Source organism: Podarcis liolepis (genome assembly GCF_965112155.1).
Source record: "Podarcis liolepis genome assembly, chromosome: 12".
Classification (NCBI taxonomy): domain Eukaryota; kingdom Metazoa; phylum Chordata; class Lepidosauria; order Squamata; family Lacertidae; genus Podarcis; species Podarcis liolepis.
Genome location: NC_139563.1, coordinates 24041286 through 24056678, shown reverse-complemented (window position 1 = coordinate 24056678; position 15393 = coordinate 24041286). Strand labels below are relative to the sequence as shown.

The 15393-nt window shown below is 40.5% G+C and overlaps 1 protein-coding gene across 1 annotated transcript in view; it reads left to right on the top strand.

Moving 5' to 3' along the window:
• The window catches only part of MALRD1 (MAM and LDL receptor class A domain containing 1), a 226792-nt gene that overhangs the window by 93964 nt on the left and 117435 nt on the right, over window positions 1-15393 (top strand). Inside the window, exons 28-29 of the mRNA XM_083467342.1 lie at window positions 5524-5769; window positions 7942-8099. Coding sequence (XP_083323468.1) covers window positions 5524-5769; window positions 7942-8099 — 404 coding nt within the window. The remainder of the gene's footprint in view (window positions 1-5523; window positions 5770-7941; window positions 8100-15393) is intronic.

Below are 15393 nucleotides of genomic sequence, written 5' to 3'. Positions count from 1 at the left end.
TCAGCTGACACAACAAGCTCCAAGCTTCCTGTTACCTTCTGCCTTCAGTAGCAACTCCATCTCTGTTCTCTCATGTCCATGGATTCTCTCTTGGAAGATTGTTCGACGCAAATCTTTATCACCTTCTTCACACAGGTTGGCTTAGTTTGCTGCTTTCTCTGTGTCTTAGGGATTCTCCTCTAGCAGAATTGGCAGCCATACCTTCCGAAGGATGTGGTGTGTTTTCAAATACCCTATTATGCCACCTCTTCCCAACTGCAGCCCTTTGCCATCCTCCATGCCAACTGGCCAACTAGCAAATTGGCCCTACTGGCAAAAGTTAAAATACAATACACTAAAGCAAACCAACAGTAATAACAGCAGATAAAAACCGTGCTTGGATAGTCACACAACTATTTTGTTTACACTGTTATAAAACAGACATGGACATTGGATCAAGTGATTTTATTTTATCTATGTGTTTATTTTGTAATATAGGGAGAGGAAAGATGAATCAGAATAATAGAATTAGACCCAGGCTGGATGCTCAGCGAATGCTAGCTTATTGACAACTGCAACAAAACTCATGGATGCTGGGTCAGATTCTTGGTGAGAAATAATGAGGGGAAGCAGAACTTTTTAGGCATATTCTCTGAACAAACAGGCATGTATTGCTAAGAGAACATACTTTAGCATGCTGTGTCTGTTCACAACGGAGCTGCAAGACAGAATATATGACCCAGTTCACTTCTAGGAATAAAGATTGTGGGATGAATAGAATTTAATGCGAGAGTAGAAAACTCTTCAAAAGCATTTTTGTCCACCTGCCCCCAATCTCTTTAACAATAACTTACAATATCCAGATCTGTCAGAGTTTACATGAGAAGACCTTTCACCTTCTGAAAAACATGACTCTTCTGTGCAAGCTTAAATATTTCTACTTTATACTTCCACTTCTCCTGATAACCTCTATCAGTGACCTTGTGATTGTTTCCACTTCACAAATATCAGTGTAAACTGGGGGTTTATAATGCTATTCATCCCATTTGCCTTGGTATAGTTATCTTGAAGCCTCTCAATACATACTAACTATAATATACATGTTTTGTCAAAGGGGGAAAAAGACTGCCAGCTATAGAAGTCGAAATGTTGCTGTGCAAATGTTAGCAGTAAATTGCATTCCACAAGACAGAAATGATCTGCAAGTCCTGCTGTGGACACCATTAGCAAAATGCCTTATTTGAAATTCTGATAGTCGTGTTTACAACCATATGATGCAATACAGGGACAGACTCTGTTTGTGCTCATGCCATTTTCAATGAATCTTCTGTCCCAGTGTTGAATAGTTTCAAAGAACCCTGCTTTCCTACTAAGTGAAACTGATTTTACAATGCTGCTCCTTTTCATGAGTCATTTTAGACTAGTCCATAATCCGGTGTTTGGTTTCAACCCACCAATTCAAGTACAGCAGAATACAACCCCAAATTTTTGTTTTCCAAACCACTGATTAAAATTTTATCTCAGATGGTGAAAACAGATTACACCCATTTAGTAATTCTTAAATCTGGATTAATCCCAAGGTTTACTCTTGTAGCTTGAGTGGTTTGGTAAGTAAAGTAAAATTACTGAAGGAATAGTCTGGTAATAGAACTTTCTTCCTACCTCCAAAAGGCAGGAGAAGGTTGGTTCTGCCTGTGTGGCTGGCATGGTCTATTCTGCTCCAACGATTCTTGTATCATGTGGGCCATCATGTGTCTTAGAAACATTTTTTGCAGCTGGGAATGGCTATTGATGACTTCTGCTACCTTTCAACGATGAAACTATTATTAGCTGTTACTAATAGCCAGTTTCACAGGGCACTGGCAGAGGAAGAGGGGGGTGGGGGGAGTGCACCGGTGAGGTGCGATCGCATCTGCCCCCCCGCCTGTACTGGGTGCCATGCCCCTGCGGGTGGCACGCCACGCCTCCAGAACGCACGCCAGCCACGCCCCCACCTGCTCTCCCCCCCCGGTGCTGGAGCATGAAGCTCCGCCACTCACAGGGAATGCTTACACATGACTGCAGTAGCTATTATTACTGCACAAGCAATCACCTTTTGCCATAGACAGCTTATGACCTATCTTTCATTTGTTGGATGGGAAGTAAAGTGATTCATCTTGTAAAGAAAGAAGAACACAGTATAAAAATGACCTGAAATATATATTTTAAAATTTATGGTTTTGGTCTTTGTTTGCCACTCTCTTCATTTTGTCTTATGTCTGTGTGTTCATTCACAAAAGTGTTGGCTACCGCTATCATTTTCAGGAGGGAGAAGGCTTTTCCTGCATTGCTTGAGATGGCTGTAGCCCTCTTCAGTCATTAATCTGGACACAAACAAAAGTGCAGTGAGAACAGAACAAGCTCCCCCCCCACCTCCATCTTTTCAAGGGTCCTGTTTTCGGTACAGGCTATTGTATGCATGGTCTTCTTTTTCAGGGTTCTGAACCACATGTATTGGACCTAGGTGTATCTGGCTAGTCTCTCTGCAAACAGGAACCTTAAATGCATGGAGGTTGGGAGCAGGGTACACGGATGTGGAACCCAGAGCCAGAGGGACAGAGGGACTTTGGTGAGGCTGCTCAGCTGATGTGCAGGGTAGCAACTGCTGCTGCGCTTCCCTACATGTCAGCTGTTAGACAGGGAGGATGAGCAGCCTCAACAAAGTTCTGCTGCCCCTCTGGCTTGCAAGGAGATGCTTCCTAGAGCCTCTTCAGGCTTTGGGGAGGGTCTCCTCATGGCCTACGAGGACTCCCCACTTATGTAAGGGTATCCCCACTTATGCGCATTTCACTTAGGTGTCATGGCCCTGGAATGTAACCCCCGCATAAGTGGGGAGTTGCCTATATAGTGGTTGATGACCAATTTTTGGAGATACAAAATCTAGCACTTTGGTCTGCCTCCACTACTATAAAAAGAATATACGAATTTACCACTACAAATTCCCCTCATTGGTAGGAAGTTTGTGATCCCCATATGTAGAAGTGTGCACATGAAGTATACTTCTTCCTTTATTCCTGTTCTGTTTCAAAAATTGAGCAGTGTGCAAACACTGATTAGGATTACTGTAATCACTGTGATGCTTAATATCTTACATCAATTACTGCTGGGCAGCATGGTGACTTGCAATAATATTAAAGCTGCAATTAAAACATTGCAACCAATAAACAATAGAAACTGAATAACACAACAGCAGAAGGAATCAAACAGTAAAACTAGTGACCATAAAGCAACAAAATCACTGTGCCTTTTGAAGACGTTGCAGTGCATGCAAACTCTTTTTTAACATGGCGCTTGAAGTAGGCACTGGGTGAATAATTGGGGATACAGAGTCCCAAAGCTAGGTCACCATGTCAGAAAAGACTTTGTCTCTTTATCTTCCTAAGATCTGGCAGTAGGAGACCTGGTGGGGAGTGCTGTTGTTACTGTAGCAGTAGCAACAGAAGAAGATAAAATCTGTGTGGTTGCATTGGGGATGTAAGGAATATGTTTTGGGGATTCCATCAGTGCCATATGCTGAAGTCTGAAGTCTGGCTCTTACTTTGCTTCCAACTATTCTTCCAAGGCATCCGCAAGTATAGCCCATTGCAGTAGTCTACTATGGATGTGGCCAGGACATGAATACCATGTGGCCAAGCAAACTGTGTCCAGCACCATGATATAAAACACTCTCGTTTTCAAAAAGTTTTGTGTGTGTTTTTTACTACATTGATTCTAAAAGTTTCTGTGTAGTCATTATCATTATTTGTTGTAAATCCTCCTCAGTTCATGGATTTTATCTTAGAAACACTAACATCTCCTTGGAGTCTATTATGGTCAATGTGCCTGCGCTGTAAGAACAAAAAGTCCACTTGCTAACAGCTTCTGTGATCATTGCTGTGGAAAAACATATCGACCCCTTTCAAGGAGTCTCTCCTGTCCATTAAATAGCCAGACCACTTTTATGACTTCTGTTTTACCAACAGATAATACTGTGAATATTTTGAAGCAAGCAATGCTGTAGAATTGCACTGCAAGGCTGCACCCTAAACACACTTTCTCAGGAATGAGTCCTATTGGATACAGTGGGATAATACCTCCAAGTAAACATTCATAGGATTATGTTGTACAACCCATGTATTTCAATAGAAATTGTTCCAACTGCACCCTCCTGGTGGTGCAGCAATAAAACTGCTAGCACATTTGCAAAGCTAAGCAGGGTCCAGTATGGTTTCAAACTGGATGGGGGAACCACATGTTGAGATTCCTGATTCCAGGGGTTTGAACTAGATGACCCTCAGGGTCCCTTTTAACCCTATGGTTCTATGGCATCAACAGGGTTTAAAAGAACTCAGCTTTCTTTGGATTATGCCCATTCAGTTCTTATTAGTGCGGAAACACTGAAAACAACATTCTGTATATATCTACCAAGACATCAGTCCTTCTGAACTCAGCAGAGCTTTTTCTCAAAAAAGTGGGTACAGGATTGTTCTCTTAATTGCCTAGTTCTGTCTAGTTTGGGGCCAGTGTGTTGTAGGATAGAAGTGCAATTTTTAAAACTAGTTATTAAAATTATTTTGTACTATCTTTAAAAGAAATTGTTGTGACTTTCCTTATCATCCCCTTGGTTGGCTCTCCTTATTACCTGGTGTGCATATCTCTGTGACAGTTAGTTTCTTTCATTTTCCCTTTAAAAATGAAACAAAACAGCAGCATCCCAGTCCTCACATGTTTGCTTGAATTCAGTGCATGTGGTTTTAAAAGGCTTTTCTTCTTGATCGGTAGGTTTAAAACTCCACCAGAGAGTGCAAGCACGTGCATAAATAGTTTATGTAATTTCATTTTGCTCAGTGTGCCTATTAATGTGTAAAGTTATTCCTGAATCGCACCTCCCCCCCCGGCACATGCCATTCACTTACATTTTCATGGAGACTTCTTTGGCAAGGTATATTTTTTCTTCTTCTTTTTTTGTAGCTTAGTTTGAGCTCCAGATACTCCAAAAGGACTATCTTCCAGCTAAACGATTTCAGAAAGAATTAAAGTATGATTGTTCTGCCTCCCTCCTCTTACCTTAATTCATTTTTGCTAATAATGGCATTCAAAAAATTTCAAATGTGATAATGGTTTTCAAACTTCATGCTAAATAGCATCTACATATCAGTCAATGAACTCCTGAATATAGCGGACCATTCAGTCCATTCTGGATGTTAGTCAGCATTTTGAACCTCAGGTTTATGTGTGAACTGAGCACACCCGTAGAGCACATTTATTTAACCCTCCCTGCGAGAGTTGTAAAGGAAGCTTGAATCAGTGGTGGTAGTAAGCCATAATTCAAAAAAGCTTACTGATCACTTCATTGAGTAATCCAGAACTTCTTGTTGTGCACTTTGTAAATCACTGATGTGGTTCAACGCCTCACTCTGCAGTAAAAGAAAACGCTAGCAATTAAGTCTGGCTAGAAACAATGGAATACATTGTCATCAAAATCCTTCTCTCTTCTCTTTCTGTTTGTGTGTATATTTTTTCCAGGCTCTTGCTCACATGGTTATTTGGAATGTCTCAATGGCAAGTGTTATAGACCAGAACAAAGCTGCAATTTTGAGGATGACTGTGGAGATAATACTGATGAGAGAGAATGTGGGACCTCCTGCACTTTTGAAAATGGTTTATGTGGTTGGCAGAATTCCCTAGCGGATAACTTTGACTGGGTTATAGGAACCAGCTCACCTCAAAGCCTCAGGCCTCCAAAAGACCACACACTTGGAAATGGGAAAGGTACGTTGCCACTTCAGCACAGGGAATTTATCTGCATTCACAAACCTTATCATCCCATCCCATGCAACACAGGGCAAGTTCTAAATCTAATTAGAGTCCTGTTATGAATATCTAAATTGGTTAAATCCCTAATGCTGAAAACTGTTCTATAATGCAGTTGTAACATTCTTTTGCAAAGCAGCCTCTTAATTGTTGCTTTCGCAGAGTGCAAGGGAGTTGCACACTTGTTTCTCAGGTGGCAAAGAGAAGCCATATCACATCAGTACCAGGTAACAAGCCGAGCCAGTCACCAATCAGACATTTCACTGAGTGAATAATTCTGCAGAGTCAAGACTAAACATTCAAGCCTTTGTCACAACACCCCTGTGAGCAATCTAAGTTGCCAGCTGAAGCTGAGTTATCACGCCATAAAAAATTAAGGGGCGAGCTAGCAGCAGAAGCAAAGGCCCAGGTGCTGAAATCATTGCCTGTATATGTAATCCAAAAGGAAAGAGATGCAAACAGAAGAGCTGGGAATGTCCATAGGAGACAAGCGGCTTCTAGCATTGTTCTGTGTGGCTTATCTACTTCTAACAATTCCAGCTTTCCATTTTTATGTTAAGTTTCTAGCCTTCATGTTTAGAAGAGTGATTTGATCATATGTGGGCAAAAATCACCTCCAGAGTCTTTATTGCTGAAAGAGTTGCCTAACCTAGTATTTACTATGCCTTTTTCATATTATGTACTTTCCTGTGGCTAAGCAAAGAAACATCAATATAATTGTACCTCTTGCTCCATAAAGGAACTCTGTTTGTAATAAATGTTTCAGCTGGCACCTGAAACATTTTTGCAAATGATTTTCTTTTCATCATACACTGGAAAGTCATATTTCATGCTATTTGTTTGAACCCTCAGTTCCTCAGCATCATTATTTCCATGGCTGTGATAATACACAATATGCCTATAGTGTCAGACGTGACCTTTTCTTTGCAGTGTTTAATGATGATTAGATCTTCCCCCTGGAGTTGGCATGGCAGCATTCATTTCCCAACAATATTGTTGCAAACTTAAAACAACCAATGAATGTCAAAGTGAGATTCACATTGTGGGGGTATGAGGGATTTTCTCCATTATGAGCTTTTATGCCCATACAAAAATATATGTTGAATTGTATGCCACCATCAGCATGCACAAAGCTTTACAAAGAACAGAGGGACAGATCTCTTTTCCAAGGATGTCACAATCTAGAATTCAGCAAATGAAAAGCAAAGAAAGTTGGGGTACCCACGCGGTCATGGGAAGAGTATACATTGGTACATGTACAAATGCTTGATTACAGTTGGAATGGGGATCAGAAGAGTGATTATGTTAGAGGAACTACGCATGGAGGAAGGGTTTAATTTCCTTCCATGGTCACAAATCACCCCATGTAGGAGAAAAGCCATCAGATGCGGAATCAGCCAAACCAGTTGCTATGACAACAGCCCAGTGCTGTCTATATAAGTGATTAAGGCATATCAGCTCGTTAGTTAGTCAGTGAGTCTGTCTGTTATGCCTTGGAATTGCTGGAGCAATAGAAATACTTTCCACTTGTATATCTATGTCTGTAAAGCCTACAAGCTGTATCCAAAACTGTATTACTGAAGCCTGAGCTTCTGTAGAAGTAAATTATCTTGGATCTTAAGATGTCCTGTGAACACAGAAGGTTTGGGAAACCAAGTCAAGCTGGTCTGGGCAAAGAATAAATTATTGGGATTGCAGCCAAGTTGTCCCTAGTGGAATGTCTACTACCAAATACGTGCCAGGTGTAAGAGTTTCATATAAAGGTTTTCAGCAATAAAGAGGCTATAGTGGAAGCTGTTCAGTGCTGGAGGTGGTTCTTACACCTACATTTGGGCATGGGTGGAACACAATACAGCATCTGCTATGTGACTGCATAGATGCCTACTTAAAAAACAACACTTAAAGGTAAACAAACTTGTTTTCTAACCATTCCACAGACCTCTTCATGTGGCTGCCCTGTTTCCCATTATGCATCCAAAAATATTATGTGTGATAAGAGGTGGCTAAGAGAGCTTTTGCTTAGTACAACAAGCTCTGTAGTGGTACTTTTCCATTTCTCTTTCCCCGCCCCCCCCCCGGCTGTTTTATTATTGTTGCCGTTTTCACATCCTGCATCATTTCTGATTCCAGGACAATTCCTCTACCTTGAAGCGATGTCACTAGGAGTAAGAGGTGAAAAAGCACTTCTCAAGAGCTCCAGATGGGCAGAGTCTAGCACCACTTGCATGCTGAGTTTCTGGTACTACATGTCTTCAAAAGCAACAGGACGCATCCAGGTTCTCATTAAGGTAATAGTTTCACTTCCCCATCGTCTGTCAAATAATTGATACTTCCACTCTCTTTGTCAAAGTGGCACGAAAGCTTCTTAACAGAGGGGCTACTAGTCACCAAAGCCAACACACATGAACATTTGTTGGTAAAATAGAGGGGGTGGGGAAAAGATAGGAGTGAATTGAAGCAACTGCATGTTGCCACAAAGTGTGCATGCTCTGAGTCTGGAACTGATTTTAGAAACCCTTATTTAAAAGAGGTGGCATATAGGGCAGATCAAATTAACAGAATGAGAAAGGAATGAAATGGAGAAAATCTGTTCATTCCTTGAGGGAATTTGCAAAATAGTATGCACCCAAGAAAAGTCATAGTTTCTTAGCACAGGATTTTGTTTACCCTGATGAAGAAGAATTATGATTATAATTTAGCACAGAGTATGCAGAATCGTGACTGCATAGCTTACTTCTCAATGAATGTCTGGCAGCATTTTAATTCCACATTGTGTCATGGTTTACTTTTAACTTGCATTGCACCCGGCTGCTTTGAAAGCACCCTTTAACACCATGGCATGTCATTTTAGGGAGTGAAATTTAATTTTTGCAAATTTCTTCACTGAGACGTCTTAAAAATAGGTTTTTTGGGTTTGAGGAATTCAAATCTGCTGTTGTTTTTGTGATTGGACAACATTTAGCTTCTCAAGTCTGCATTTGATGAAGAAGCACATAAACTGCTTTCGGAAAACCAAAGAATTTTAATTTTACCTTCTGAAAATGTCAGTAATGCTAAATAATAATATTTAATGTAAGTGCAAGTATTTGGCAATCTTTTTAGTGATTTCTATGCAAATTTACACACATTTTACTTACAAAGCAAAACTGAATTATATTAACTTAACCCAAATAGATTTTGAATTCTCGAGTCATGTTAGAACTTTTTAGCACCCCTCATTTTTGGAATTTGAAAACTGAAAAATTCCATTTTTTTAAATGGCATCATCCTACCATAAAGTGAGGCGGAGCAAAATGAAATGCAAATGCAAAAGAGGAAATACCCTTTTACATAACCTCTATCTTCTGTTCATTATGAATAAATTGTTCATTAAGAGAGCTTTTCCTCTGCATCCTTTTCTCCTTACTTTCTCCATGCAACAGTTTCCCTTCAAACAACAGACAACTGTCACTTTTTTTTGATACTTTTCATGTTAGCAAAATGTTAGCTTTGTATATGGTCCCCTGTCAATTGAGAGCAATATGTAACCGTGCAGTTCTGAAATGGTGGCATCTGTCATCAGAAAATGTTCAGCAGCCAACATAAATAGAATGAAAACATAAAAGACACACCTGTGTCATTTTATTTCTGCATTTCCTTCTCCCCCAGCACTCTGCCACTCTTGTCTTTAAAAATGACATTTTACCTTCGCTACTCCACATGGATGAAAGCATTATTCAATCGTGATTCTTGGCAGGACAGGTGGAAAGGTGTCACCTGACTTTCTAAAAGCAATCAAACAAACATTAAAACCAATGGCATGGTTAGCTGCTTGACTATTATCCTTGGCCACTATTGTTTGTGCACAGGTTCTGTTATGATGCAAATACAGAATAGTCTGAATGGGACACTCCAGGGAAAGCTGCACTGCCAGAGCTTTGCAAGTGCTTCAAAGGCACACCACACAATGGCAACAGATGGAAAGTGTGTATATGGTAGGAAATGGTGCATTTATAAGGCAAATCAAACCATGACTTTCATCCTAAGATAAGTTAGCTGAAGTTTGCAGAAAGAAAATATACCCTTTTCTATTACCTGATTGCCCTCCCCACTCTCCAAAAATGTGGAATAGGATGCTGGAGGTGGGGGTTCCCAGAATTGGGAACAGAACCTAAGATAAGTTATGAACATTTATGGAAGGAACGTTTCCCACCCCCTCTGCCTCAGAAGCCCCTTTGCATTCATCCATGGCTTCCTTAAGTTAATTTAACTTAGGCTCCAAGCCTATTAGTCTAGTATAAATAAACACACTATTAGTAATCGTACATCACAGTGTGGGATCGTTATTTTCCAGAATGCTCACTGTAAAGTTTCCCAATGGTCATTTTGTTAGTCACATGATTGGAGTCCCATTGACACAACCTGCCTCACTCCAGGCTTTGGATATACTACATGTGTAACGTGGAACAATCTCCTGCCGTTTGTGAAATTCCGAACCTTGCTATCTTCACCAAAATGTATACTGATTTTTTTTGTGCTTGAAAATTAACTGCAACAAATTATTGTCAGCCTTGCCCAGTTATGCTGAAAGTAATTCAGATGCCTGAAGATAAATGGAAATTTCAATATTTAGTCCCCTGGTGATAAGCTATCAGAAATATCAAAACAAAGGAAGTATACCCCCCCCGCTCCCGCCACCGCCCAAATTAGCACAAATGTCTAACAATCACTGACCAATCTTCAGCTAGCTGCTCAATTTAATGGATCATTATGAGAAGTGTATACCGTTCCCAGAAGCTCTCAAGTCCATAAATCAAATAGCTAGGTGATAAATGTCTGTTCTGATTATTGATGTGTTTTCAAAATTAGTGCGCTGTGGCAGTGATGGCCATGTGCAAAAAAATCAAAATGAATAAATTTGCTCAGAAGATATTCAGAATTAAAACTTTATGTGGAACCACTCTTTTTGCTTAACTACTTTAGACATGAATAACAGTAAACTACTTACTTTGTACTTAATAAGCTCAGTGTGATATAAATATCTAACGATGCATGAAGGTGTTGGACTTTGGGAAATTAATGTTTATAAGAAGCAGCTATTGCCATGAAGATAAAGCTTTTGCTATATGCCCTGGAGAAGCTGCCTATACTATTAAATGGAGTGCTATGCTGAGACATTTGGTCCAAACTTTTTTCAGCTCTTGTGGGAGAAGGGGCGAAAATCTCAGAGCATTTGGACCGAGGTGGCCAAGGATTTGGGTTTGTTTCTTAAAAGAATAAAAGATTCACAGGTGTTTTAAGCGTCGGCTAGGTTGCCCTCAGCAACCTGCCAGTGTCCCCCCTCAAATTAAGGACAGAGTGCCTCATGGGAGTTATGCTTCATCACAGGGCGTAGCCCATCCTGTTCTGCCACCTGAGGTGAAATGGGAAGGTGCTACTGCTGCCACCAAAGCCTCACGTAAGCTTTTAAAGATTTTTCCAGAGGCTGATTTTTCCAGCAGCCACACAACCCTGGCAGTGGGAAGGGTTCGCTGCTCATGGGATTGCAGCACCAAAGGCAACTGCTTCAGTCTGCCTCATGGGTGGGCCGGCCTGCTTACACCATGATGTCATTCCCTGGTGCAGTCTTAGGGCGGGAAATGTCTGTCTTAAAAGAAAGGAGCAACAGACAGCTGAAGCCGCATTTGTATATAAGAAAGACCTGCAAGACTTTTTCTTAGTTGTAAATGATATGTGGTGTGGCTTCTTTCCTGCTGGGGATCATCAAACTTATAGTTAGAAAACTACAAACCCCCCAACCACTTTTGCTTTGTGCAGTATTTTTAGCTAAACAGAGGCATTGTGGGACCTTTCCTGTCTGAACATTGCCAGCCTGCCCCCTCATGTTAGCTCTGTCTTCAGTCCCCAAAGTAAGGCTTTTCAGGTTTAGGGAAGGTGAGAAGGGAACTAGCAGGGTTGTGGGAAATTACAGAAATGGAGTGCAAACTGCATTTCAGTTGAAAGGGGACTAGAACTTATAAAAATGGAGTCAAGTGGCAAGATCCCCTGTCACTCAACATCTCATTCCATTCCTACTTGGCATTTGCAGTGTCATATACTTGGCAACTGTGTCTATATCATGTTTTTATTTCATATAAAGAACAACAGATTTTAAATGACTATATTTATATAATCCCATTGCTGCTTAGAGAAAAATAAATGCGCAATTTTTTGTTTTTGTAAAGATCTTTATCTTCCGCTCAGCTTTTAGCTCAGCTCCCTTGATCAAGCATCTGGCGCTCATTAAGTCGATGAAATATATACAAATTTAATTACTATTTTCAACAGTAGGTTGTTGAGTTGTGTTCAGAAATAGCTTCAACAGTAGATTGGGGAGTTGTGTTCAGAAATAAGCCACAAAGGGATGTTTCCTTTAAGTCTCCAACTGTCAGCTACCCTATGTTTGACCCCATTTTGATTGACATACCACTTCATTGGTGCTTTCATTTGGGTTCAAGAATATACTGCTTTTGTGTGAAGTTTATAGTATTTTACTATACTTTCTCTCTGGCCTACATAAACATTCTAAAAGATACCGCATAGAATATCCCTATTTATATTTGCCAAGGCATAAAAACACAACATGGGTAAACCCAAGAGGGAAGACTGGATTATACTGGATGGCGTAGGGAGAGTGCACCTTCCCTTCTCACTCACAGTGCACCTCTTTTATCTCCAGTCCCTCAGATGCCCACATGTAAGCATAATTCAAAAAGACAAGCCCACATAAAATCCAATGCATAGAGTTCAAAACCTCATTCCCTGCTTTTAATACATTTTGCTACAGCTTCCACATGTACAGAAAAATGATCTGATTCTTCGTGCTTCAGATTAAGAGCTTTGGTCCATAATAAAACTAGACCCAAACTGGCTGCAAAGGGTGTGAAGTAGGAAAACACAAATGCCATTGTTTTAACATTGACCTTTATTCTTATCCCAGGCTTATTAATTTGTAGCATTCCCTTCCCTTTACCTTTAATAGCAAAACTACATTCTGAATTTAGTGAAATCATGTATTTTGTAATCTCAATATGCTACTCAACCACTAAAATGATTTTATTTGTATAATCATTGACATAGTTTTGGGATATTTATACATTCAGGTAGCTATCCCATAATGGTAACATGAAAACAGTAGGGATTTTCACTGCTGTTGCCTGTCACAGTCAATTAATTGCATCTAAACATAAATGAGCAAAATCTTAATGGCATTTTGGAGAGCAAGACATATCAGCCAGCTAAAGTTAGCCTATATAAGGGCAGCCCCATAGCCTGACCTACAGCTAGTGGAGCAACCAGGCATAATGCCAGCTGGAGACATTTCCTACAATCCACAAAGCTGTTAATGGATTAATGTAGTACTGAATCTGTCACCTGGACACTGTAGCTTCTTACCAGGTGTCATCAGCCATCACAGCTGTTGCCTTTTTCAACTAGCATAAGGAAGGGACGGGAACCAAAATAGGTAATATATAAATAGCCTGTTTATTGGTCAAGAGCCAGGTGTTGAAAATACACAGTCTTCTGAAATGTCCTTATTAGGTTTGGTGGCATGTGATTCCCATTAAAAACATTAGAGCAAAATCTAGAATAGGGGGTCAGTTCTGACACTGAATGTTCAGGATGAGACGCCACCAAGATATATATCACAGTGGGCTGTCTTGCAGTATTTGCCTTGGTGCAGAACAAGCATTACATACTCTCAAAGTTCATATTTGATTTAGATTTCAGACTTAGTTGGAGAGAAATTTCAGCCCTGTCTTACACCCACCCACCCACCCACTCACTCACTCACCCTGCCTTCAAGTTCCCTCCTACTGCCTACCTTTATTGATGCTCTGATGGCATCAGTGGAATGGAGGGACATCTCTATCCTTCCTTACCTCTCTGATGTCACTCACTATTATTCTGCATGCCAGGTGCTGGGAACTGATGATTCAGAGAAATTAGATTCAGAAAAAGAGGCTTTCTACAAGGTTTTTTTTTTGGGGGGGAGGTCCCCCTGAGCCGTGTGTGTGTGTGAAAGAGAGAGAGAGAGAGAGAGAGAGAGAGATGGGGGGGGGGATAGTGACGTTGTATGGTGTGACCAGGAGACACAGTTGTGGAGCCACATTCTTACTTTGTGAAAGTAAAAATACTATAAACAGCATAAATCCTCTTCAGGCATTCTAGTGTGTAAAAGCAACATGTGCTAAGGGAGAGCAGGGCCAAGCCTGCTAATTTTCCTTTCCCCTCACCCCCAGTTTCCACCTCCCTCCCTGTCCACAAGCTGGAGGGCAAATTTCTGCAGGGGGAGCCTCCAATACTCATTGAGACTTTCTGCAAGAAATAGAATCCTGCAAGATCCAGGTCCGGAATCTTGTGGCGAGCCTCCATCAACACAAGAGGCTCCCTACTTCAGAACTTCACCCTCTAACTCATGAAGGAATCAGTGGTGGGACACAGAACATAACATGTCCACCCTCACTTTATATCTCGTTTATGCTGCATTTTCAGACCATACATTGGGCTTTCTCTTGAGTTATTGAAATCACAGCTTTTCACCTCCCTGTAACATGCATGCTGGTAATAATCTGTGTCAGTAGCTGACTTTGGACCAAGGATTTGATGCACTGTACTGAACTGAGTTTCCAACTTTGATGGGAGCTCCCTGAGGCTTGAATCTGATTGGCTATCTGTTTCAACTCCTTGTAGGCAGTGGTAGCAAAATAATCCAAAATGTTAATTGAAACAAAAGGTAAACAGATATCAGTCATAATGGAAAATCAGTAATAATAGAAAATCCTTTGGGAAAGTAATGAGATCTTTAAAGTATGGGCAAAGGATTTTATCATCAGCTGTGTTGCATTTTCTACGAATGAGAAATGGAAATTCTAGTCTTATTGCAGGTAAATTATCATAAGAGAATCTTATGCTACTCTTAAACTGCCCAATTTAAAAACTCAGTCAAAGCTTTGCTGACCTGGAATAATAAACCTTTCCAGTGCACACAAAACTGAATTGCTTTGAATAAGGGTCACTAATGTGTTTTTGAGTTTTCTGACAGTGCTAAAAAAAATGGGTGAGTAGGAATATTTTTAGAATGTAAAAAGTATGATTTTCATAGACTAGCTCAAAATTCAGGTAAAAGAGTAGTAAGAACTGCAGTTGGATTTTGGGGATTATTTTCAATATCGGCCAATTTTTCCTTTGAAAAGATTGGCAGATTTAAGATTCACATTCACTATAGCCACCCCCCCACCCTTTTCCTGCTGTATAGTAGCCTGCTGCAAATGTTTGAAAAGGAAAGGTTCCCTGTTCTTGATCTGGATCCACTTTGAAAGTAGGAGATGGCTGCACTAGACTGTTCCTCTTTCCTAGTCATTTCAACAGGTAGCAGATTTAAGTGTCCAAAGCTTGTTTTCAGCATACAATTGCTGGACGCAGACAGGAAATGGCTACAGGGTCACATCTCCATAATGGTTGGATATTAAGTATGAAATGCCTTTGCGGGAGAAGTCTCAATTTTTAATTATTTGCATCAGTTTGCATACTGCAGAGACACTCTCCTGTGCAAAAATGCTG